The 26727-nt window shown below is 38.5% G+C and overlaps 1 protein-coding gene across 4 annotated transcripts in view; it reads left to right on the top strand.

Annotated features, from left to right (window-relative positions):
- Nucleotides 1-26727, top strand: part of FBN1 (fibrillin 1) — a 147007-nt gene that overhangs the window by 19254 nt on the left and 101026 nt on the right. For all 4 annotated transcript variants that reach the window (XR_005702942.2, XR_005702941.2, XM_040076977.1 and 1 more), the window contains exons 4-5: nt 2340-2435; nt 3963-4058. Coding sequence is in view for 2 of the 4 variants with exons in the window: in XM_040076977.1 (XP_039932911.1) it covers nt 2340-2435; nt 3963-4058 (192 nt within the window). In the remaining 2 variants the exon portion in view is untranslated. The remainder of the gene's footprint in view (nt 1-2339; nt 2436-3962; nt 4059-26727) is intronic.

Here is a 26727-nt window from a genome sequence, read left to right as displayed (position 1 = left end):
ATTTACCAGCCTTATGGTAATTCCTGTGCTTTTTCTTTGAATCTCTGTCAGTGTGATATCTTGGAACAGGTTGTTTCATTTACTGGAATATCCACTGACATTAATGGAATTGTTGATATAGCTGAGAAAAGAGAACCTGGACTGGCATTAATATGCTAGTTTTCAAAAATGCATTTTTAAAATCATCATCTGAGCTCCAGACAGCCTTTGAATGTGTTTCTGTAAACTTTTGGAAGGATAATATTACAGAATAGTCTGTATGATTTTGGAAGCTCTCTTTTCAACATTCCCACAAAAGAGAGCAGAAAATAAGTAATTAGTTTACTGACTGTATGTCAGTGATCCTCTTACCTGGTAATAGGTGAGAAAGTTCACTGATTTAAATGGCTCATTTTAGTAAGGACGTCTGGGTATCCCAGCAGTCTCCCATAATTATTATAATTTTAAAAGGGGGTAGAAATATTTTACCTTGGAAAAGTTCTTTTAAGGAGCAGTAAGACAAGTTATAGGACCTTTGTGTGTGTATCGCCAAATGAGGAAATATACTTTATTTATACATGAACAGATAATATGAAAATCATCATTTAAGCTACTGTTAACCTTTTTATCTCAAATGTAGTTCAAACTACTTAAATGGTTTTGGTCTTCATGTGGGAATGGAAATTAGCTCTTGGCATAGCTTGCTCTAATTGAAATCAGTTTGTGGTTTTTAAGTTCCTTCCCTGCTTGACAGATGATATCATTTCCTATGCTTTTTGTAATCCCCTCTGTTTTTCTAAGATTGTATAAAGCTGAGTTGAACTACACATTTTAAAGTAACTATACACCTTTTTCTGACCTACTTAGGACATTGTCCAAAAATCTTCACCAGATATTCACTCTGTATTTGCAGACAATTTTACTTTTTATTGAGGAATGTTAGTACATTTTTGTTGCTTGAAGTACTGAAGTACATCTAAAGCAGAACAAAGATGTATAATAACTATTAGACACATAAGAAATGTAATACACACTTTTTGCTTTTATAATTGAAGAATTAAAGTTACTAGTGTTCTAAATGCTAGATTGCTTTAAATTCTTTCTCCAGTTGTATGTTTTACTTCTGTTTTGTGGATTCATATTGTTCTAGAAGGCAGTACGGTTAAAATTATTATTTCTACTTGAAAATAAATTTAAAAAATCTATTCACATACTTTTAAATAGAAGCCAAATGATGCCTAAGGGTTTTGTGTGAGATGAAAAATTCAGTGTTTGGCATGGCACCTGTTAGCTGCAGGCTCTGACGGGACATGCAATTTCCATTTTTCAGTCCTGAGCATTTCAGAGAGCATGGTGTAGGTATCCAGCGCTCCCTCACAATCTACTGAAATGCTGATCAGACTGTAATCCTATCTGGGGAGGAGCCTTTCATGTGGTTCCTGTTAAGAGGAAAACCATTTCCCAGCTGCTTACTGGAGTGCAGGCCCCAGTTCACAGCTGTGTTGGACAGCAGGACCTGTAAGGACTTCGCTTTGTTGGGAGACTTGCCCGCTTCTCTATGCCTGATGAAGAGCCTGACATACTTTTAGCTGCTCCCAACATCTAGTTAAGAAATATATTTGCCCTTATTACTAGAAAAATGTATCAGAGACATTATGTTTTACTGGCATGGGGCTTTAGCTGCCTGTTAACCATTATCAGTGGTGGGGCTGCAGCTGAGGAGAGTGTGCTGCTCCCCTTGCCGGGGGAAGATTGTTGGCCCTGGGAGAGTGGTGTCTGTGAGCTCTGCAGCTCCCAAGTACAGCAGCTCTACGGTGGGGTGAGCCCACAGTTGGCATATGGAAAGAAATCATTCTGTTATTTCTCCTTTCTGTGCAAGAAGTCCTGCTTGGCCAGGTCAGCTTCTGGTGTTGCATGTGTTGGCAGAACAGGGCTGTCTTAGGGAGCTTCCTTATATGTTTCCCTTTAATACTTCCCTCCCCCACTTGCCAGATGATAAGACTCCCTTTCTAATGGTGCTGTCTGCCAGAAGTTCAGTACTTTTTCCTTATTGAAGGCTTTTTCTCGTAGTTGCAAACTAGGAAAGAAATGTTAAGGATTCGTGCTCGTAAGAAATGCCTTTGACTTCATTTGAATGAGAGGGTGCATCAAATTCTTGCACCGTGTTCTTTAGGAACTGTAAATTTATATAGTGTTCTCTAGTGCCATTTTAAGTATCTGTCCTAAATGTGCATTCTTGACTTTTTATACTTTCTGGTTCACAGAATCAACCCCCCCCAAAAAAGTGAAGTCCTTTAGCAAACAGTAAAGTGTTTTTGACTGGTTTGATTTAACTGAAGAAAATCTTTTTTCCTTTCAAGTCCAACACTGTAACATCCGGTGCATGAATGGAGGTAGCTGCAGTGATGACCATTGCCTCTGTCAGAAGGGATACACAGGAACACACTGTGGACAGCGTAAGTACGCTTCTGGGAGTGCAGATACTGTTGAGTGATTCTGTCATGTCTGGATTGGACGCTCTTTAGCACTGAATTTCAGCTGCTGTTGAGCTCGGTTTTGATCAGGTATAGTAAAATTTTACAGAAAAACACATGACTTTGTAATGAACGCTGAGTGAATTCTTACTGATCAAGACTATTAAAGTAAACATCATGTGGCTTCATAATAATTGGATGTAACTTGATCCTGTAGTTCTCACACTGCCATAATTCCCATTGACCTCCAGGACTTCTCACCTACTAGAGCAGTGGGTCATACATCTAAATTTTACATGGGATTCAGTTCTCATTTTATAGATAAAATTAGGATTTCTAATACAAAGTCTTGTCTTCATTTCAGTGTTTGCATCAGACTTAGCTAGTATGCTTTAGAAATTTTGATGTTGTCTTATTAGAGTTGATAGACAGATTTTTTTATTTCCTCAATCAGTCCTTAGCCAAAAGCATTTCTGGATCTGCTGCTTGAAATCTCTCCCAAACTGACTCTGGTGCTCTCTTGTTCTTCTTGGCTGGAATGCTGTGAAGGAACTCAAATAAGGATATAGACACTGCTTTTAACCAAGGCTGTCACGTTGCTATCTAGTGAAGTATTGGTCTGACACAGAAAATGTGTTTAGCTCATTTAATGAAAACCTTTTGTGCTCTGTCAAAATCAATGGCACACTCTACATGAACTTCAGTGGGACCAGGAATTTACCCTAATAATCTGGAGGAGGATCACATGGTGAAAGGATTAAGAGTTGTATTTCTGCCTTCACTGTGAAATATCAAGTGGATAAAAGAGGATAAATGGAAATCTTCTTTCTACTGAAGTGAATGTGAAATGGAACAAAGAATAACATTACTCAATGAACATCAAATTGTATTTAAAATCTCCTTTTTCATGTGCATGTTGTATTTTCTGATTATTTCTGAGAAGAATTGCTTTTGGAGTTTATTATTAAAAAACTGAGTTCTGAAGCTAGTGACAACATGATGCAGAGGAAGAGTATCTTGAAGTAATGTGGAATAGATATTGATTACATTTTGCAATCCGAGTTAATAGCATTATTTATTTAACACCAGCAGTCAGCCTTTTAATACTGGATTATTACAGGAGGAACAAATACATTTAAGGATTTAGATATGAAATATTCCTCTGCATCTTCTGTCTGCAGTCTCAATCAGTGTTTATTTGTTTCAAGTTTGAATGAGATATTTTTTGAAGTTACGGGTTTATCCAGCTATCCCAAAGTGAAAGGCTCTGAGAGGTCAGAAAAGCTGTGGTTGTTCCTGTATTTATGTTATGCTCCCTTGAAAAGATGAGCTCATGGTACTAATGAGGCCAGGAAGTAGTAAAAGGTCATGTAGTAGATTCTAGGAAGAGTTTGGTATCCTGTTATATTTATCATTTTTACCAGTTTAGCTAAGTTATCCAAGTACATACCTTCATGCCTTTCTGAAAACAGCTCAATAAGGATTTCTCTTGTCTTCCCTTTGATACAGCTGTCTGTGAAAATGGATGTCTAAATGGAGGGAGATGCGTAGCTCCGAATCGATGTGCTTGCACGTATGGCTTTACTGGACCCCAGTGTGAGAGAGGTATGTGCCCTAAATCAGTGGGAATAATTATGTTCCAACACCTCTAAAAGTAGGGTTGTTGGGCCATTACCCATTCTGTTCTATAGCCGCATTGGTTGTGTTTGTTTTTGTTGGTTTCAAGATGGAAAATGAATTTTAACTAGCATTTTTAGAAGTATGTGAATTTCATAAGGATAGAAACCAGGATGAAACACAGACAGAACTGTTTATGTTTTTGGTGATGAAAACACTCCAGTGGAAGAGGTGTCAAATGAAAGTTTTTTGAGTGCTTTTGCTCAAACTTCAGTTTCTAAGTCATCAGAAAGTGATAAGTAGCATCTTGCCTCTGTCTCTGCTGTTTTCTTTTGCAGAGTTTGTTCAGTTCTCTTTTCCATTTTGTGCAGATTTATTGTTTTCAGTTTTAGCTTTTTAGTTGCATATCCATAGTGATAATCTTCAAATGAAAACACAATGATACCAACCGCCTTATATGGTATGTGGATTTTTTTTCAGGGTTATTAAACCAATTTAATGTTTCATTTGTGAGCAGTATAGTGGACAATGCTTAGGCATAAACCTGTTGAGTTTTATAAAAATGCGAAGAAAATACTTTTCATTTGTGAGAGAAATTGGTTTGTGTAGTTGGAAATTCATACATTCTATTCCTAGAATAGGTTGTGTTACATATCTATGAACCTGGGACAAAATAGACATTAATAATCTGATTTTGGGCTTCCATGCTTAGCACATGAAATTCCTGTCAATGAGTGTGTCAGTTGATCTGTGCTGTCAGTGCTGCACCTGGAGGAGTAACAGTTGGCTTTTTTATGTGGGCAGCATAGGTAGGTGGTACAGAACAACAACTCTGAGGAGACCAAAGGGTTTTTCTTCTGTGCTTAAACTGATGGCAGGATGAATCAGGTATTTCCTGCGTTCCCTACAGCAGATAAAATTGCTGTGTTGGCACTTCTCTGTGTGAAGTCTTGCCCGTTGTCCACTCAGATATTAAAGTAGTTCAGACCAATGGTGAGTTTTTTCCAAGGATTGAAAAGTAGCTCAGTTCTGAATCGTGGGATCTCACTGCTGGAGAGGAGTAAGAGGAATGGGCAATTAGTTTAAAATTCCAAAGTTTGAAGAGAATAAAGATTTATAGGTGAGAATGCATGGAATATTACTGCAATGACTTGGAATTTCAAGCAATTACTGCTTGTTCTTCATGGGTGAAGCTTTTGAGCCTTCAGTCTGGTGAGGAGGTGTAAAGCGTGAGCTCAGAAGAAGATTGTTCAGTGCTACTTCCGTGTTGCCTGACCTGAGACCAGTCTGACTCCACATCATTAGGGCAAGTTTCTAGGCTGAATCCTGGTAACCGCTTCAGTCTCGTCCCTGAGGGCTCCTTCCTGGTGGTGGGTGGAGGGAGAAACTGGTGGCACAGAGCCTTTTGAGCCAAGTCAAGCTGTCCGGAAATTACATGCATGCTATTGAGCACACCTGAGGTGGAAATCTGTAACTTACATGCCTTGAAAGTTTTTTACTTAAAACACGTGTTTGATTTAAACAATAAAAGTTATCAATAAAAGAGAAAATAGACATTAATGAGCTATAGTATTCCTGGTTAATGCTTGCTTGCTGTGTTGAGGCCAAATGATTGTCATATCTTCCCAGAAAACCTCTGAAATTTGGCTGCTTTTACAGATTTCTTGCAGCCTCTCTACCTAGTTGAGCTAATATGTTCCCCTCCTCTAAAAAGGGTGTGGTGGTTTTTGGTCTCAGAATCACATTATGCCATGAGAAAAACTTTTTCTGAAGATAACTTTTCAAGTATAAACTAATCTTGGTCTTAGAATAACTTGCCTTGTTCAGCACATGCACCTGTGTGGTCACTGGGGAGTTGTCTGGCTGCATGTGATTTTACACAGCTGTCAGCTAAGTAAGAGGTCCATATTTTGAATCTAGCTTTGGAAAGTTCTGTGGTTTTGACACTCCCTGGTGGGCTTCTGATGTACATGTGAATGGATGTTAGCCAGTAAATTGACAAGATTCATGCCTTGTAGAGTAAAATTGTGTATTTATTAGAAAGAAAAGAAAGAGGGGAGGACACAAAACAACAAAATCAAAGCATTTCTGTGCATGGAGGTGGGGAAAGGAAAATACTCAAGAGAAATAGTGTCTTAAACTATGCCATTTCTGGCAGAAGTAGGAGAAGCAGATTGTTTTGAAAACACCATTTCTGGATATAAACGTAATGTGAAGTGATACAGTTTTGTGGCATACACATTCTCCATCTGTTTGGCTGTGGTTTGACTTCTAGGTTATGCCATCCCACAAACTAACAGTTATGGAAGTAATTTACTGCTGTGTATCACCCAGTGCTTTTCTCTACAAGCATCAACTAACAGTAACAGTCAAAGAGTGTTTGTGGCACATATGTCACACACCAAAGAATATTCCAGCCTTTGCTGCATATGTCATAACTTAGAACTGACTTGAGTAAAACAATGTCGAGGCAACCAAACACGTGAGGTTATTCTAATAATCCGATAGGGAAAATACTTAAAATGTTGCAGGTGGTTGGAGCAAAGTTAGATTCTGTTTCTTAGATGCAGAGACAAGTTGTGTAATTCTGTGTCTACTGTTTTAAGTAGTTTTTCCGTACATTACCTCAGTAAATATCGACCATGTGATTGTTAATGAAGATCTGCAAGACTTCTGTGTAGGTCAAGGGCTTTATCTGGTGGAAGACCCACTGCTTTCACAGTGCAGCAAACTCCATCGAATTTGTGGCATGAGTATTTCTGCGTATTTATTCAGTCATTCTTTGAGAGGGTAGCAGCAGGTCTTGGACAGTTTTGGCACACAAATCGCTTTTTTGTATGTCTTAGAAGCGCTAATCTTAGTGTAAAGCACTATAAACATGAGCACAAGGAATTTTGAGATTTCACTTTTATCAGTGGAGTTCCTCTTCATGTCCTGGGAGTGGATGCCATGTCACTGGTGATGTATAACTTTGTCGTGCTGCAAGAGGTACACAGGTATCATTAACTCCTGAGCTGTTGTGTGTGGTGTTTGGCTCCTTTCTGGAGCAGGAGAAGCTGCCTGGATGTACTGTCAAGTGTATGCAGCTGTGTCATAAAACAACAGACCTGGCTTTTCTGTGGAATACTGTTCAAAAAGGTGGACTTGACATCAGCTCAACAGTAAAAGTGTAGTGGAATTGGGAATACTTCCTACAGCCATTAAGACACATTTAGAATACATAGTCCAGGAAGGAAAATATATCACAGATATTGTCTCAGTTAAAAATTGAACTTCAGGGACTTCTTTCAGGAAGGTGCTGAGTTCCCTGGCGGTGGTCCAGCGATGAGCTTTGACATGCCTTTAAATTGAAACCCAAGATGTCAATATGCCTAGAATTATGCAAGGGCTTAAGGGCCTTGCTGGATTTTGGCCCAAGCTTTCAGAGTCAGTTAAGATCTGAGAGATACACTCACTTTAGTTTATCAGTAGTCATATTATTAATGAAATCACAGGTAGCAGAAAATTAAGATGCAAAATCTTAAATCAAAAAATTAAATTTTGCAAAGCAAAATTTCTCCAACTGGTTAAAAACTGGATACCATCTTTATGCCATTTTACTGTTAAGGCTGAATAACTTCAGTGAGTTACAGATTCTGCAGTTTCTTTTAAAGTTGCTGAAGAGACTGAGAGCAGAGACTTAGCTTATTTCCCCTGAGGATTATTTAAAACATCAACAGCTCTTTCTATTGTCTGTAAAAGAGCCTAGGGGACTTAGCTGGCTGTGGGAGATGCCCACGTTTGGGTCATGTGAAAACATCCCTGTGTCCTGCATTTTATGAAACTCCAGAGGAAAAATTGATGTTAGGAGCTCAGGAACCCTATCAGATTTGGTAGAGCTGTCTACAGATTTGTGCACAAAGGCTTTCTTGACTCATTGAAACTGTTTCTCTTCAGACATTTGGGTGATAATACTTTAAGAGGATGAATTCTGTATAATAGAAGGTTGTACATTGTTGTTATCCTTGTATTGCAGAAATGCAATGAAATGCGCTTTTCTTTTTCTGTCTGGATTCATTTAGAGGAACACAGTGGAAGCTTAGAATGTGTTACAGCCCTGTTTGTTTATTTGAATGCTTGTGACAACATCAGGGGCTCAATCCTGCTGCATTCTGGAGTTTTGCCACTCGCTTCGCATAGGGGCAGAATTGGGCCTGATGTAGTTCAAATATTAAAAATGTACCACGTGTGTTTTGTTTTTTTATGGACTCAGAATATGAGCAAACGATTGCTTTTTCTTCAAACAGAGTCATTTCTGTACTGCTCTCTTCATGGCAGGAATTTTTGCATAATTTTTAATTATATTTGGCCATTATTAAAGGTTCCCAGAATTAATGCCATATGTAAAAATATCTTTCCCAGAGCCTCCCTAAGAAAGTGCAGCCGCTGAAAGTGGTCAAGAGTAATGTAGGGCTCTGTATATTTTTTTTTTTCTTTCTAAATACTACAACGGGTAGAATGTTTTTACAAAGAGGACACTGCACCCCTTAGTGTGCCCCGTCTCTGGTATTTAGTCTAAATGGAAAGTAAATAACAAAGTGTAGATAGCAGTAGAAGTATGTTCCCAATGCCTTATGTTGCATTTAAAGTAGTATTGCAGCATATGGTAGCTGGCAAACGTTTGAATAAACTTGATTTCTGTTGCTTTCTTCCAAGAAACACATCTGTTGACATAGACATGTAGTTTCTGCAGCCCTGTAATGTGGATGCATGTACCATGTTATAGCTGCAAACCGAAGGATGGCTAAACTTGAAGGCCTGCAGTAAGGATTCTTGCACACATTTTTACCCCCTTAAAAGTTATGGAAAATGGCTTCAGACTGAAGATCAATATAATTAGTCACAGAGTGATGTTTTACTGACTTTAAAATAATTTCAGTACATGTTGTCACCCTTGATGTCTTTCAGTTTTAGAATAAAAATTCCTTTGGATTATCTTTTCTACAAAAGAGGTTGAGATAACTGGATGAGTTTTTTAATTTTTAAAATTAAGCTGCAGCTTTATGGTGGAGAAGTCAGCCTCTCCAGAATGATTGTGTGTGATCTACATGGTTTGTAATACTTTGCAATATAGATCTCTGGATCAGGACTCAGCTCAGTCTGTTATTTGATGCCAAAAAGCATTTTTAGGGATCTTGTGTATAGGAAGGCTTTTATTCATTGTTCTGTTCTTTGCATGTACACCCCATAACTGGTCCTTTGTTGCTTGCTCTATGCTTTGTGAGTCTTAAAAAATCACATAGTGAGTTTTAAAATGTTTCTTCAGATATATGCTTATAAGCTTAATCAAGATCCATAAATGATTAAGTACATATGGCTTAGGTCTCTTGTGAGATGTGAGGGCTCCAGCTTTTGTACATGAAGCTGAACATTTACATTTTGTTCCAAATTGAGTTTTGATTTCAGTCAAACAAATCTAAAGTTTTCATTCAGCTATTTGGCAGACCTTTTTATATTTCCATGCCTTCTTGATTGGCTGCTAAGGACACTGACCTTTAGATGTGCAGTAAAGTATTGTTTGGACTTTGTTTTGATTTTAGTCATAGCAGTGGAGATGCATACGGTTTAATCGCAAATTGTGGAATCTCTATTTGGTATAAATTATCATAAAAACATTTGAATGAAATAGCTGCATGGTTCTAATCTGTAAGATTTGGTTCTTGTATGTAGGACATTGAAAGGACTAACAGTAGAGTCACTAGATCATTTTTCTGGTGCTGCAAATAGCTTTGTTGTTGAGCCTGGCCCCTGCCTCCAGCTTTGCTGGCAGCCTCTGGCTCCTATTTGCTGTGCAAGAAATTGTGCTCAGCTCTCGCTGCAGCCGGGTTGGACCTTGTGCTGCCTTTGCCTGCATGTGGTTCCTGCCATCTGCCTTGTAGTGTCTTGAGAAATGAAGAGTGGAGGCTTGTGGAGGTGAGGTTTTGCAGAAGTTACACGGAGGGACGCCTGTGTTTGTTTGATTATGGGATGTTACATGCACATCATACAGCTATAACTTCTACATACACAGTGCAGACAGCTGAAAGCTGTAGCTTCCCTGAATGGCCTGCACTGCCAGATCTGTGCTCTGCAGTGCTCCAGGGAGAATTGGAAAGAATCCCTCTCAGATGTTGTATCACAAGAGTAATTTTTTTTTTTTTTTTGTGTGTGTGTGTGTATGTGTGTGCTGAAAGATTGAATCAGCATTTATTGATATTGGTTGTCACTGCAGCATGGTGTTACACTTGAGGTCCTCAGAATATGTGTCTTAGGGCTGGTCTTCACCTCTTAGTACCATTGTACCAGGCCCATTTTTCTAATTTCAGCCAAAACTTGTGAAAAAAAGAAAAATAGCTGGGCACAACTGATTTCTCATGGAACTTTCCAAAGAAAAGGTGCCTTTGAAATGGTGACTCCCAGAGTTGGACATAATATAGGGAGTGAGTAAATGCAGCTGAGAACTTACCTAACAATGCATATTTAGCTGTTTATGGGGAAAATTACTTCTTTTTCTCTGGGCTGCAATATATTTTGATATAAGAAAGCACTGCTACCTGAAATACTCTCATTTGTTACAGTGAAAACAAATGTTTTCCTTGTGAATCACCCATTCGTAGCTTTTTTTCTTGTTGGGCTGTTAAGCTGAGAATTTTTATTAGCGTTGCCACAGAAACAAGTATGAGTATGTATGATGCCTCAGTTGAGTTTGTGACTTACTTTTTTTTCTTTGTTTTTATAAACGATCTAAAACTTTCTTGATGGTCAGCTCTAACAAAGAAAAGAAACCTATTTTAAAACATAGATCTAACCTAATGACAGGATAAACTGACAAAGGCATTTCCAAGTAAAACAGTTCTTTTATGTAGGTCAGCTGCAAAATGCTAATGAAAATGCATCTTAAACAGAGGTGCTCAGAGTGGTCAGTGTAACTGTTTTGCCACATGTAAGTTTTTTTGCTTGGTATTTGTAACAGAGCTGTTGAAATCTCTGTAAAAACAGAACTTTTCTAAAGTAAACTGTTAGATTTTGAAGGAGATCTACCCTGTATCAGCATAAAGGCTGCAAAAAATTGTGGGAAACAACTACCTAAGAGCAGCTTGAAGGACAGACACATTCTCACTTCCAGTTGCCCTTGAGAGGTTCATGAATAATGACTAAGTAATTCTTCTTTTTTTTTTTTTTTTTTTTTTTTTTTTTTTTTTTTTTTTCATGATAGCTTGTACAGTTTGGCACTTTAGAGAAATGGTGTAGGAAAAGAAAAGAGGCCTAAATAAGGTCTGAAAAGAAAGGAGCCCTGAGAGAAATATCACTCTCCAAATTCTGCTGTGCTGTAAAATAGAGCCTGGCTTTGCACTTTTTATCCAGAAGAAACTTCTTTTGGAAAAAGGTGGAATTTTGCTATACAAAGAAATCAAAATTCCCTGTAGGAAGACATGCAAAGGCTAGGGATAAGTAATTTTAAAAAAGCATGAAAGTTATTAAAAGTGCATGTGTGTTTACACATATATACACAAGGGTTTATATTTTAAGAATTGTGAACCCTTTTAAGCACCTGAGTATTGATTGTGGTCTTATGCATTTACTTTGTATCTGTTGCAGGCCTCACGCAAGCTAAACTAGCCCAGGTAGGTTAATGGAACTGAATCTGTTGTGCCGTAGCCTTCATTTCTTTCCATGGTGCTGTAATTCAGATTACAGGTCTCCCATTCTGAAATAGTGGTCTCTGCACTGTTTTAGTAGTCCCTGAATGTTTAACTTAGCGTGTGACTCAGTTTTTAAAAAGCATATTACTCGAGTAAGCCTGGCTTACCGAGTGATCTTGGTCTTGTTTTATAATGATCCTGTCCTCAGTGTTTATGTTTTTTTGCAAAGTTTACCCAATGATTGCCAGGTGTTCAGTACTGTCCCCATTTGCTCCTTACTCCTTGGAATGAATGGTCTTCTGTGACCCTCTAGGGCTTTTTCTTCTGACACAGAGGTGCTGACAGTCATAGGGAAGCAGGAGCTGAGGAGAAACCTATGTTGCCTCCTTGGGGAAGTGGTGGCTGATGCTTTCATCCTTTGCCACTGCACATAGCATGGTTCATAGCCAGAGGCTCCTTGCTGGCACTGCAGCAGTGGTCATAAGTTCAGTGATATTTTACTAGACTTACCATATTCCTTATCTCTGTATACAGAGGGACCTCATAGTGCTCTTTGGTCTCAAGATTAAGCCCTCAGTTTTCGCTCTTTTATCTTGGTTCCATTACAGTTGCTCCATTGAATCTGTTGATAGTTGAATTTTCAGCGAGGTTTGGGAATCGGTTTGTCTCCAGCAAAACAGGCAGCACACCAAAATGCATATCTGCTGGTAGTGGGGTAACTCCTACCTATCAAAAAATGAATTTACATTCTTTTAAAGATAGAACTGTAAGAATTACAGGAGAGAGAGTAATTTTTGGCTGTATTTCAGCCTACAGGATTGCTTAGGGTGGAAGGGACCTCTTGAGATCACCTAGTCCAACTCCAAGGATCAGTTGGAGCAGATTGCCCAGGACTGTGTCCAGTCACTCTGGAAAATGTGCTAAAATGTCTGTTAGTCTGTGGTTTGTAGCACCTCCAGCTGTACCATTCAGACCTATTAGCTATTTAATAAAGATCCATTGCTAACCTTGTCAAAGTGTTCATAATTCCAGATCTTCTATGTTTTTTTTTTCTTATTTGTGTGTTCTGTTATCCAGAGTGTCCTATGGCAGTGATTGATTGAGTGCTGCGAAATGAAAGCACATGTTATGCTGATGATTTCTAATGTACTTGGCTAAAACAATTTAAAAAACGGAACAGTTAGTTTAAAAATAAAGGATAAGCTGACAAAACCACGGTGGTTCATGGGGTGTGGAATAGGGAATGGCTTTAAATCTGGGTAATGCTAATAACTACAGACACACTGTCAGAGGAGTTTTCCTGTTTGCACTTGACACTAATTGTAGTTACCTGCTTGTCAGTTAATACAGAAAGATGGGGAGACCTATTAGGTACTTGATAATTTCACCTGATTTATGAAGCAGCTGAGCCCCTCGGTGATGGGACATTTTAGGACCTCAACAGCTCCTGTTAGCTTATGTTTCTGAGAACTGGAACAAGAAAAAAGTGGCAAATATACAGTGGAAAGAGCATGCTGTGCACTTTCTTCAAAGTGCAATTAAGGTGGCTCTTAAAGGGAGACACACCTTGAACTGTTTCTTCAAGGGCCATTGGACTGGTCTCTCAGCTGGATTGTCCAGATGTCTTAGCTCAGTTGAGCAGTACAGTGACAGAACACTACTTGGACTTGAAATGTTTATAAGAGGTAATAGTAAAACCAGCAAGCAATGAGGTATAATTGTCCTGCTGGGATATGATGAAAGCCTTTATGAGAATCTCCATGTCCTGGTGGGACAGTATGGGTGGTAACTTGGAGAGATTTGTAAAATGCAAGTATGGCAGCTTTACAGTTGGATTACTACAGGCTTCAGAAGAAGCCACAGGGTCAGAAATTACTTCCAAGCCACAAGCTTCAAAGGCCAAAAGATCTGCAGTGAAAAAAGAGGTGAGTGATTCACCTCTGTGAAAGGAGAGTTGATGTTAAGTTACTTCAGCTCCAATAACCGTTAAGATAAGATATGGCTTAATGATGCAGATATTGTATCTGGAATTGAATTACAGCACATGGTGTGAACTAATTCCAGCTACTTGATTCTTGAGTTGAGTTGAAGAGTAATAAGAGGATGTTTTGTGAATTTTTTGAGGGGTTGAAGTAAGAAGAGCGTAATGTTTTAATACACTGAAATTTGGTAGTGTTATAGGGGCTCATAAAGCAAAAGAAAGAGAAACAGTTGAGAAGGGAAGATAGGCAAGAAGATGAAGACAGCGAGGATCTTGCCAGACAGTTTTCATATATCTTGGGAAAAGAGCATTGGAGGCAGGTTGAGATGTTTAGACTGCTGCTTGGGCAGGGGAGACCCAGTGGAGATGTGCATTCCATTCATCTGAATGGCTCTTCTAGTAAAAACATTGCTAGACACAAGCACAGGCCAGGAATGGCAAATGATGAATGACTTAGCAAGCTATCTTGCTGGGTATTTAATCTGTGTGGTTATCTAAATAATTTGAAATGCTTCTCTTGGCCTGAGCCAGGCTGGACAAAATGAAGTGCCATGCATTAAACCTTGTGCTATTTCAGTTCTCAGGTCCCAGCAGGAACCCAACAAGATATGGCTCCATGAAAGGTGATACTATGTTAAACTAACAGTACAATTTGTATCAAACTTGGTTCCAAATTCAATACAAAAAGTCCCGGTTTTAGAAGGCACTTTAAATCTAGTGCTAGCACTTCAGTCATTTGCGATGTCAGTACAAAAAAAGTGCTTTGTACAGCTGGTGAGTGCGAGGAAGATGAGAGGTTAAATTGGGTTAGCGGAAATGAAAGACGTGCTGTGGAAGAAGTTTTGGTATCAGATTGTTTATGGAATTTGTCATTAAATAACAGAAATGTTTAAATTGGAGGCCAAATTTAAAGCATTCCTTTTTATAAATTTTTCCCTATTTATTTGCAATTGAAATTATTTACAAAGGTGTACAAGGAAACATTAATTTCTTTCCCTCTTAAAAAGGAAAGATGATGGCAAATCCATCTTAGTCTCTTACTGTTCAAACCTTCTTGAGCTCAGGCCTGAGCCACCGGTGTGTATTAAAATAATTCTCCTATTCTTGCTAAAGCTGATTACAGTGCTCTGTTATAAAGGGTGGAGGCACTTGGTGGTTCTCCAAAGAAAGTGAGTAATAATTGACCTAATGTACAGAGCACATGAATAACATATTCTTTTGGTAAGAAATTTATGTTTTACAGGGTGTGCTAGAGTTCACATCCCTTTTTCACATCTTCCAAAAGATTTTAAAATACTCAGCTGCTCTATTAAATTTCTAATTCAACAAATACTCAAATACAAAGTATGCATTAGATAAAACTCTTGAGTTGAATCCAAACATTGAAAAATCTTTTAAGCTGCCTTGAAAACAGCTGTTTAGAATTTTGAGTAGAAATAACAACTTCCTGCAGCCTACGTTGTTGATGTCCGTTTCAGTTCAAGCTGGGAGGAATTTCTCTTTGTTACTCTGCAGCAGCAGCAAGCCTTTGCATCTATGATTTGACTGTCCCCCAAACATATTAGGACTGGTATCCTGGTCCTCTTTGAAATTAATGAATGAATAAATACATTTCCTTTGAATTCAGCATAATGGAGATCCTTACTGAGAAGACTGAGGATAGTTTTGACACTTCAGTGGGAGTTGTCTGGCGTGCAGCTTACAGGAGCTCCTTTTAACATCTCCCACTACTGAGAGACTGCTTCATGTTTGTCTGCTGAAGGAATTCTTGATATGAGAATTGAGTTTTTTAGTGTCTGAAATGATTTAAACAAATTAGGTGGGGGTTGTGCATATGCATATATAATTTTTATTCTTCATAAATATTTAGGTAATCTTATAAAATGTTACACAGTGATTTGGAATCAAAATACCACATACAAAATTTCTAGGCAACTGCCCATTGCATCCCAGGAAATACCAAAAGAGTTCAAGATGACTGGCATTTCAGTGAACATCTAAAGCAGTAATGATTTGCCATTTAGTGTAAACTATTGCCAAAACTATTGCGGGGAGTGGCTTGTGTTATTCTACAGCCTGTTTTGCTAGGTCCAGAGGGTAGATTATACATGCATTTCACACGCACACATACACTCACTCATGCCTGGATCAGTTTTATATTCAGACATTTGGGCAGTACTTTAAACCCAAAGGTAGAAGTCTTGACATTGTTCAGAGAAGTGAAGCCTGGATGAAACTTCGCTGTCACTCTTGAAGTGATCCAAAACCTGCTCACATAAAATAAAAGGATGCCCAAAGACCTGAGTGGGCTTTGAATCAGAAGTCAGAGAGACCTAATCAGATCTTGTCAGCCAGATTTCAATAAGGTTATTAAGAAAGCAATTAGATCTGTGCTGTGCTGCCGCACAATACTATCGATCAGTAATTTTGTGTAAAAGTGCTTAAATGCACAAATATGAATATGTTTTAGTGAAGATTGTGGTTATAGTGGATAAAAAATATCATTATATGGAATAGTATTTATTTAGCTGCAGCTAGAGATTTCAGGATGATAAATGAGAAATATTCTAGTAGAGTAAATAGCAAAGAAAATCAGTACAGTTTTATAATACAGTTTCATATTTCAGTTTTATAATACACTGTTCTTTTCCTTTTGGGTTTATGTGCCACATACACAGTCTTTCATGTGATATTTTCATTTCTAAAGTGCTTTTGGAATGTGTGTTAATGAACATTGATTGACACCTAGGCAAGTTTGTATGTGTGTGCTCCAATAGTCTCTGATGATGCGTAAGTAGCCCTTTTAAATCTAAAGAAGATTTAGGTATATGCTCAAATAATTTAAGTTGTGCTCAAATTTGAGCAGATGTGGAAGAGTTTTGGACCTCCCTTTTTTGCTGAGATGATGTCCTTGTGTCTTTTTTTTAATGTTTGTTGTTTTTATGCAAGTAGTCAGTATTGTGTGTGGTTTGCAGTGAGAGGATGTTGATGCAGAGGTGCAGGTGCAGTACCCAAGATGCAAGTGATTCTCCACACATCTTCCAAAGAGAAATGAGATCACAGCAGAATTACCGCTCTGCAGAGCCTGATGCTCATGTGAAAAATAACTAAGATCACTTTTGTGAACAGGGCTTTTAATCAGCTGTTTAAAAGTTGCTGATCCAATTTCAAGTTTCTAATGAAATGAAACGGGAGGAAGAAAGAGATCAGCATGCTGCCAGGCAAGAGTTCCAATCCAGTGGTTATCTCATTTCAAACTTGTGGGCTAAATATTTTATAACTTAAGCTAATAGTATATTCACACACTAATAAAATGTTCTTATGTAAGGGTAGTTTAACCGCCACAAGCTTATTTTATTGTATAAGACTAAAGTATTTGATGCTCTAAAAACATTTTTCTCCTGTTAATATTATTTATCACAAGTGTAGCTGAAACCTGAAACTTAATTATTAAAACAGATATTCAGACCCTTTCCTGACAAGAGTGATGTGGATAAAAGACATTATTTCTGGAGAAAATCCTACTTGCCTTTTGGATATAGTGCAAAATATTTCTGATAATCAGGAGGAAGTTTTCTCTTCCACTGAAGTGTCTTAAATTATGAGCTTTCTACTGTTTTACGAGAATTTTTTTAAAGCCACCTAAAAGTTTTCCCACAGTGCTGGTTTACAAGCGGCTGAAACTTTAGACACCATGAAGAACAGTCTGTTGTTCCACTAATGTTGCTGGAAGAGAATCACATTGACCACCTAGATTGCTAAAAGTACCCATTCTACTAACAATTAAAAGAAAATTTTACCTATATTTTTAGGTACAAATTTAAATTGGCATTGCAATTGCTGAACCTCACAGCTTAGGCAGATGCCAGAGCTCCTGCAGAGGAACTTCAAACTGCATTATGCTGCACTCTGTATGCTTCCCCCTCGTAACTCTTCACTGCTCCCCAGCAGTTGAAGGCTGCTCTCTCTTCCCTCCTGCTTCCCTTTCCCTCCCTCCTCTTAGCAGTTGTGGGAACCCCAAGGTGTTGCCTGGCATGTACTGCTCTCTTGCACTTGGTCCCAAGCAGAATTTGACTTTTAATACCTAAAGTATCATCTCTCTCAGCTGTGAATCTCCTTGGTTTGAGGGTAAGGGAATTTAGTGGATCACAGGCTTCCTGATGGCTCGATACTTCATTCAGAGCCCAGTGAAGTTAAAAAGAAAAGCAGACTCAGGACTTTTGGTGGTGGTGGAGCAGCTCCTATATCCAGAAAGGTAAGATAAACTTTGAGACACTGCCTCCACCTGGATCACCTCACTTCTGTTCTTTCTCTGAGTGATGATTCCTTGACAGGATCACCTGCTGATTTAAGTACCTGCTTTGTATGATGCTGAGTTACACCAGGAAGACTTGTTGGGGAGAAAAAATGAACACGATGCACTTAACAGTCTGTTTTGACTGTGAAATGAAGCTTGTTCTTCTCAGAAATAATTTTCATATGTATATACATATACCCATGCACATACACATTACTGCTGTGGTGTTTTTTGTGGTTTGTTTTTTTGTTTGTTTTTTAAAATAAATTTTACCTCTGAAGATAGGAACACTGTTAGACCTTGTCACTGTTTATTCTATTCGACTCAATTGTTCAATTATTGTTCTTCTAGTGTTTTTTTTAAAAAAATCAGAAGATAGCATGAGATTTTTTACTATCTAGCAGAAATCCTTTAGTAACAGCTTCCAATGTTTTTCTTTTTCAATACAGTTAATTTTACGTCTTTGAGATGGATAGATAGGAGCTGTCTAATTGAACAGATAAGCAGGATGTTGTCACTGCTACATGAGGCCATTCTTTGTGTGGTTTGTAACGCCTTTTTATTGTGTATTCTCATTTGTCTCTGGCCTGGTGTTTGTTTTTCTTGATTTAGGGTTATGACATTGAACTATATAAATGATATTGGGGTACATAATTTGTACTTTGTCATCTTGTAAGTTTCTAAGTAGAAAACAAATATAGACATCAGCTCTACAAATGTGGGGGAAATGCCTTTTGGGAAAGTGGATGGTTAATATCTGCAATTTGTGTAGTCATTTTTTATTCATACTTGGCCACCCAATGATCCTAGTGGATAGTATTTCAGAGTGCAGAGCCAGATGTGTCAGTGAGATGCTCATTCTGTCACTGGGATGATCTCAGGCACTTTTTTGCTTCTTGCTCGCTGCTGTTCTTGGAGCACAGGGCTGGGTGCTGCCCTTGCCTGTTCCCTCTGCCATGTGTGGTGCTTGCTGTGGGTCACCCAGCTCCTGGGCGCAGCTGGGATTGCACCCACCCTGCTCCACGCATGGATTCCTCTCCTGGATGGCTTTGGCTGCCTGGCTGCTCTGTAGTAGTTGGCACTCTGGCTCTCATTTTTACCTAGTTAGTTGGCCAGCCTGTCCTGGCAAACTTCCCTCTCCTGGTCAGCCGGTGAAGCTCTCGAGCTGGCCAGCCTTTTCCTTCCCTTTCCTTTCCTTTTCTCCCCTTCTCACACATGGTGTCTGCTGGCTCTCACTGTTTATCTCTCCTTGTCTCTGTGCCTCCCACTCATTTCTTAGATTTGCTTTGATCCATCCCGTCTTTGCTGCCTTCCTGTTTTTCCTCCCTCTGCTCTTTTGCTGTTTTGCTTCTTTGTATCCTTGTTTCCTTCACACTTGTTCCCTGAAGGCTTTTTGCTCTGGCTTTCTCCTACCTACAAGCAGTATGTATCTTTTCCAGAGCTTGCTGTCTCTCTCCTGTCTGTTCATCTGATCTAGCAGCCACATTGAAACAGTTACTAACAGAACACTGGTTTGTGTTACAGGTTGGAGAAACTGTAATGTTTATCTCTTTTTATTTACTAGGGATGTTTTTATAAGTTCTTTATAAATCTAGTCTATGCTTCTATAGAAACCCCCATAGTAAAAGCCTGGCTGAAGCACTTTGTTGTGTTTCTGTGCCTTTTCCCCCCATAACTGTGGATTATCAACTATCTGTGTATTCTCTATAATTCACTGTCCTCTCCCTTAGGACTCTTAGAAATGTCACAACTCACTGTTTTAATCCAGACATCACAATTATAACTCTGGTCCCACAAACACTTCATTATGTTAGTGTGGAATAAGGACTTTTGGGTAATCACAATGCTGGGAAAGGAAGTGCAGAGAAAATTCATGGCTGTTGAAAATTTGCTGCTGTAAGACCCTGTGAGAGAAGGAAAAAAAATGCTCTGGCCATTCTTCTCCTGCTTGTTTCAATCTTTGCTTCAGAGCCCTTATTCAGACACAGTTCTGGGTGATGCTGATTGAAGTTTTATCTGAGTTAGGACTAGAGAAACAGATATGAGTTGTTAGATGCTGTAGCACACCTGATGTAATATGTGGTTAAACCCCCTGTAAATATCTACATTTTTTTGTCCCTATTTGAGTCAAACCTGTTTTTTTAAATGTGAATCTCCACATGTCTTTATTCTCCCTAATTATGGGGTAAACTAATATAATTAATTACTCTAAATACTGATTAATGAGTCAATCCCTAATGGTAACTACACAGCCTTGTCAATGGGACATTACTCTTAAGCCCCCCATATGTGTTTTCTCCCTTCATGGGAGAAATATGAATCCCATGTAAGAGGAAATTGCTCCCAAGTAGCAGCCCATTCCCTTCAAGTCCTTCTCCTCTAAGATTTTAAAAGTTTTTGGATTGCTTTTACACATGTGTATAGATATATTTCTGAAAAAAAAAAAAAGTTCATAGCATCTATTGAGTTGGAAAATTAATTAGACGACCTAATTGATTGTGCATGAGTTCCTCCATGGAATGTGTTCTGCTGCTGTTGCACTCACCGAGCACAGAAAATCTCAGGAGTGAATTCCTCTCGTCTTTTACTAGAAACTGACAATTAATTGAACATTAAAAATCCCCATAAAACACCACAACAATCCCCCCTCCAAAAAGGAAAAAACCCCAAACCCAACCAACCATAAAACCTTGAAGAGTCATAACACAAAAAACTTTACATGAAAGATTTTTTTTTCTCATTTTTTAGACTAATGCCAGGAGGCCTGAACTCAGCTTGAGGCTCCCTTTATCATTCAGAAAACATACAAGTCTGCATCCCAAAGCTTGTGTAGTCTAAAGAGGAAAAAGTCCCACCAACATCCAGAAGTATTGGCAGCCCCACGTTCCATGTGGGGAGCGAATATGCAGGGAGATTAAGTCACTTGTGTAAGGATGTACTGGGAGTCTGTAGCAGAGTCTGAAACTGAACCCAGGTCATCTCAGTCCCAGCCAAGTGTCTCAACCACAAGACTCTCCCTCCTTTTCAGTATGTCAGTGTAGAAAGTAGGCCAAAAAGCAGTTTCCAACCTTAATACACAGCATTTTGCAAGGCTGTGAAGTATTATGTATTAGACAGGCATCTGGATCAGCAGCAGTTTCTGCGGATACTTTTATCTGTAAACAGAAGCAGAGCCTGTAAGGGCTTTGTAAAGTGTATATAAATTATTATTTTATCGATAAATAACACAGTTACATTTATAAAGGCTCTACTTATATTCAAGGCATTTTAATGATTTTTAAGAATGGAAAATGTGTTCAAAGGTCTTCTGTTGACCGTGGCTCTCTGATTTTCCTGTGTTTTAGATGCTGGTGCTGCTCATCCATCACGATGCATTAGCAGTGATGCGTGGCTGCGCCAGGCTGGGCAGGGTGCTGCACCATGCGGTGCAAGCTCAGAGAGGGAGGCTCGGGTCGCATGACAGGCTAACGCTCCAGTGTTATGCAAAGGTTAAGTATTCCTGTGTTGGGAGTTAGTGAGGCTTGCAGTTTGCTGACCTAAATCTGAGTGATTCCTATTATGTGGAGTATTTGCTTATCTTTTGGAACATCTCTGTGTAGCCAGAGTGTAACAAAACTTCAGCTTGAATCTGTACCCTGAATGGAAGAGGATAAAAGAAGTGCAAGTATGAGTGAATATATGTACATATATAACCATCCCCCTTCTTCAACTGGGATCTCCCATTTTGGGCATGAAATCGGCATTAGTGTGTGGTAGTCTACGAAGAACAGGCCAGAGCTTGTTTGTTCCCCTCAGTGCACTAGCTAGTTATTCACAGACACCTGGCTTGTTTGCTGAACCCCTGATTCCTTTCTCTCACGTCCTCCAAATAAAAATTACTTCTGCAGTTCTCACTGGCTCTCATGTATGTTCTGCAGCACCACTTTATGACCTTCATTATTTGAAACCATTAATCTCAGATGTTGTGTGCATTTACACAGATAAATTTCAGTGAATATCATGGAAAGATCAGCTTTGATGGGATTTATGCAGCATGAAGATGAGAGAAAACCTTGTTTTCTAAAACAAATTATGAGAAATTATTCAGAATGGTGATCAGTGTAATGGACCATTCAGTACACACAACAGTTTCCAGGATTCTGGTGCTATTCCTTGTAAGCACATAACTAGTAAAATGTTACTGGAGTGTGTCATTTCTGGTTGAACTGCTGTGGCCCAGCTTTTGACAAGAGGCCTCTGCAGCTGGGTGGGTTTCTCTCCTCCAACACCTCCCCAAACACTGGCTGTTTTCTATGTGAGGGCACGTTCATGCAGTCAAAGGCGATGGGATTCCCCCACTGAACAATGGTTCTCTCATCAAAGTCAATGACTCTAACCTTTCTCTTGTAACTGGGCTTCATGCTGGATGTCTGGGCACCCACAAAACCAAGCAGTTCTATCTAACAGAGAGGGGAAAAAAAAAACCTGCTCGGGTTGTAGTTTCAAATCTTGAATGTTGCTGTTGAAGACACTCAGGCTGGTGACTGTTTCCAAGTTTTAACGATTTGTCCCACATGTGGAGGCTAATGAAATCTTAGGACCTGACATTCCCTTGGACAAGTAGAAGAGATGCCAGCTTCCAGTGCTGAAGTAAAAATAGATTTGCAATATCTATTAGACTAAAATAGTGTATACAGAGCAAGTGTGATGAGTGAGAAAAGACCAAAAGCATCAGCACAGATGCTATTAAAAACTTTAAGAGTGTTAAACAATATGCTAAGAATGTGGAGTTGCTTACACGTTCAGTAAATGCACGAAACCTTTTATCTAGAGTATTCATAGTAATTCCAAGTCTTGTGGAAAAACTTGTAGTTGTTCTCGGCTAATACCTTAAGTTAAAGAACCAAAAAGTGCTCTTCATTACATCACTAGGAGGAGTCAGTAAAGATCTTTTGCTCTTTTCTCCTGCTGCATGCAAGTAAGAAGAGAACTTGACCCTCCATTTGATAATTGTGGATTAATATCCCTTCCCCTCCCCATCCTTCCAGTTTTAAGAAACTTATTATCCTGTACTCTCTCACTGCTTGGGAAAATTTGATGTGGTTTTTCAAAGAGTTTAATTGACAATTGTTATAAATATTTTCTGTAATCTTAGATTAAAGACGTGATAGTCCTCAGTCACTTTGAGGCTGGTCATTTACTGACTCTGGGGGTCATCCATCCATTAGTGGTGAGCAAAGAGAAGGTTCCTTCAACCAAGTGGATAATTTGAGTAATGAAACACATGTATTATCATCTCATGTTCTTCATATTGGTGGGTATAATATATATTTTAATAAAATTACACTTGCTTAGTTGAAAACTTGTGAATTAAGATTGGATCGTTTACCTTCTTGGGTTTTTTTACTTCTATTAATAGAAATTGAATACATGTAATAATTCTAGAGTTATGGCATGTATTCTGTAACATTTCAACAGAGATACCTCAGGCTTATTCAGAGTTAAACAGTGCATGTTACTGCTGTGTTTATTTTTGGACCACACTCTTAATGCAAATCCCATCTATGTGGTTATGCAAAAGGATCCAGATTCTGGTCATGATTACACTGGTGTACACACAGAGTGATGCCACAGTTTCATTGAGGAAGGAATCTGATCCTGTAACACAGAGGGTTGCATGGTATTTCAATTAAGTAGTTGATGTGTTTCGCCATGGAGTTAGAGGTGAGGTATTAGTGTCTGAAGCAATTTTTGTATGTTATTGACTTATATTTTTAACACTTCCTGAGATTTTTTGGTGGGTTGTTGTGCAACCATGAAATGAAATAATTGTTAAAATATTTCTGTAAAAATCAAATCTTCTGTGTTGTCACTGTTTTTCAAATTTTTTTTGTGTATTTTTAGCCTGCTGTATAAAATATAAAACTCTGTGTTATAGCCTTGTGCAAGAAGAACAGTATTACTTATTCTTTAGGCTTGTAAAAATATTATTTATATCATATCAAGTCTATCATCACTAAAATCATATCACAAAAATACATGTATGTGAGAATACAAAAACCTGAGTAAGTGTCTGATTGAAGAAATTTGGCCAAGGAGCTGTCTGCCATGTGGAGAAGAGTCTTTACAGGGATACAATCTGTTTAGAATGTTTTCACTGTTATAATTTCTCAGGAGTGCTGGTCTTTTTGGATTATGGGAAAGAGGGAACTTGTTTCAGACAAGTTTGATGATTCCTGTTATAAAGGAGTAAGATATTGATTGAAGAGCTGCAAGGACTTCAGAAGTTCAGAGTTCTGTGAGGACCACAAAAGCTATTTGTTTATGTGTCATTAAGTTAACATATCATTGTCACACCCAAACCATCATTGTTACATTTACTGCCTTGCCACACTGAAAGCAAATCAACTTCTCTCCATTCCTGCTGTATGTTTACTCCTGCTGTGTTTCACTGAGCTTGAGCGCTGAAAATCGGTTCCCTTTCTCTCTCCCACCTCCCTTTTTTATTTCTAACAAGTTTTCAGTTCTGGACTGAGTTTCATTCCAGTACTCTGCAATTGCATTCTGTTTCATGTCACGACAGAGGAGCATTTATATTTTAGAAAAGAAAAGGTTATTTTTAGTGTATTGTACCATTCTATCTCCTTTGTAAATGTGAGCAGTATCTCTTTAAATTGCATGCATTGCCTTGTCTGAAAGCATTTTCCTTCTCTTTGGATGCCACTCTGTGTAATATTCTGTAAGTCATTAGGATCTATTTTTCTTACACGGTTTGCACTACTTTTGAATAGTCCTAGTTACTTTAGTCAGTGGCTTTTGAAGCCAAAGAGAAAAAAAATACCCAGAGCTCCTCTACTAGCTTTGTCTTTACCTTGCCTGTTAATAGTTAATACTTAGTGGTATGTAAAGAGAGTTTCTATAATGTAAAGAGAGTTTCTATAATGTGGCACTTCTAAGAACACTTTTGAAAAAATAGTGATAAACTTCAGCCAACTTGTTTTTTTTCAGTGAATCTTGCAAAGTTCTGTAGTAGAGTCCATTCTCCTTAATAATCATCTGGTCTTGACAATAAATATGTCACCAAAATGAGTTACTTTTTAGCAAAAAGGGAGATGAAAATCAACTCAGAATTTTATTTAGTTGTTGCTAGTCTGTGAAAGAAACTGGAAAAATTAAAATCTGGGAAGACATGGTCCTTTGCAGCTTATACAGCAAAGTAGGGTAGGCTAGAGTTTGTCAGGTAACTGACTATCCAGAAATGAGAAGTTATTCTACATTTAGCTGCGTTGCTTACTGTTTTCTTCATCATGGAAAAGAATAAAATGTGGTAACAATTTTCTGTATTTGGATTGCTGCTGCACATAATTGGGAACAACAGAGCTAAGGCTTTGATTTTGGTGAAATGCTTAGTCTGCGTGTTGGATTAAAATGTGTGCAACAAATCACTCCAATTCTGTAATAATAATTTTTGAACACAATTTTTTTATTTTATTACTGTAATGTTATTACTTTTCAGCTACAGACGTTGAGAACTGGGTCAGTTGCAAGAACAAAATTGGCATGAAAATAATTGTATATTTGTTCTGGAAAATAGATTGCCAACATACCTTATAAAATAGCCTGAATTGTTCTGTGTTTGAAATGTAAGTGATAATGTTAGCGTTGTATTATTAGTAAGCTATTAATTCAAAGTCCTGTTTTTTAACTAGTATCCTAGGAAGACTAGATAATATTTGCTAGATAGACGTGTTAAACAGATCATCTGTGCAGAAATGGATTTGTGAAGCAGCTTACGGAATGGAAAATAAATTTAGGCTGAAGTGTGCCAGCAAGTCAATATATGAGAACAATTTGCAACAAGCAAAGGTGAGGAAGACATGAAGAAATGGGGTCATCAGATTAAAGAATTAAAGGGTAATATTCCTGGGCTGGATTATATGAGGCAGTAACTAACTTTTTGGCTGCTTAATACAGAATAAAGAGTTATGGTACCAGTGTTAGATATGCTTCCATGGATCTTGTGAAAATAATGAGAAGCAACTTGGAGCTGTGATCTGTTCGCAGCACAGCTGTAGTAGTTTGAGACATTTCTGCTGCCAGGTTTCTATCCCTGCCAGAAACAGTGCCTGAATGGTTGCACTCCGAGTCCCTGTTTCCAGTGACATCTTAGCACTAGCCAGTGTTAAATCTCAGCTATTTAAGCTCAGTGCTGCGCTGTGCACTGAAGCAGCTGGGAAATGATCTTGCTTATATGTGAAACCATCTCTGGCACTGGAAGGGAGCAGACAGAAGTGGCATGGTGATAATTTTTTCACATACCACATCCAAACCTACCAAACCTCATTGGTAAGAAGTGTCAGACATCATAGGAAATAAGTTTTTAAATATTTACAGAGTTTTGTTTTCTTTCCTTCTGAACACCCTCTGATATCTTTGCCATGTACTTTCCAATGATGACACATTGGGATCTGACTGGGGTGAGTAATGGTGTCTGGCTGGGGGGAGGAGAGGACAGGGAGTGCTTAACAGTGAGTAATTATTTAAGGAAATGGCCTGTGTGGAAAGAAAAGTGTGTTGTGATTGGATGCATTTATCAACTGGCCTTTCAGTGTCACCTGTGGACAGAGCATTATTGTGTCTGAATTTTTAAATAGTTGGAAGTCAGTTTATTGAACTAGCTTGGGAGTGTGTCGGGGTCTGGTCTTGATTTGGTCTGTGAATTGAGATGTGAGGTGTGTC

This window comes from Hirundo rustica, chromosome 13 (genome assembly GCF_015227805.2).
Source record: "Hirundo rustica isolate bHirRus1 chromosome 13, bHirRus1.pri.v3, whole genome shotgun sequence".
Taxonomy (NCBI): domain Eukaryota; kingdom Metazoa; phylum Chordata; class Aves; order Passeriformes; family Hirundinidae; genus Hirundo; species Hirundo rustica.
Note: the sequence above shows the minus strand (reverse complement) of the source record. Positions and strands in the feature narration are given on the sequence as shown.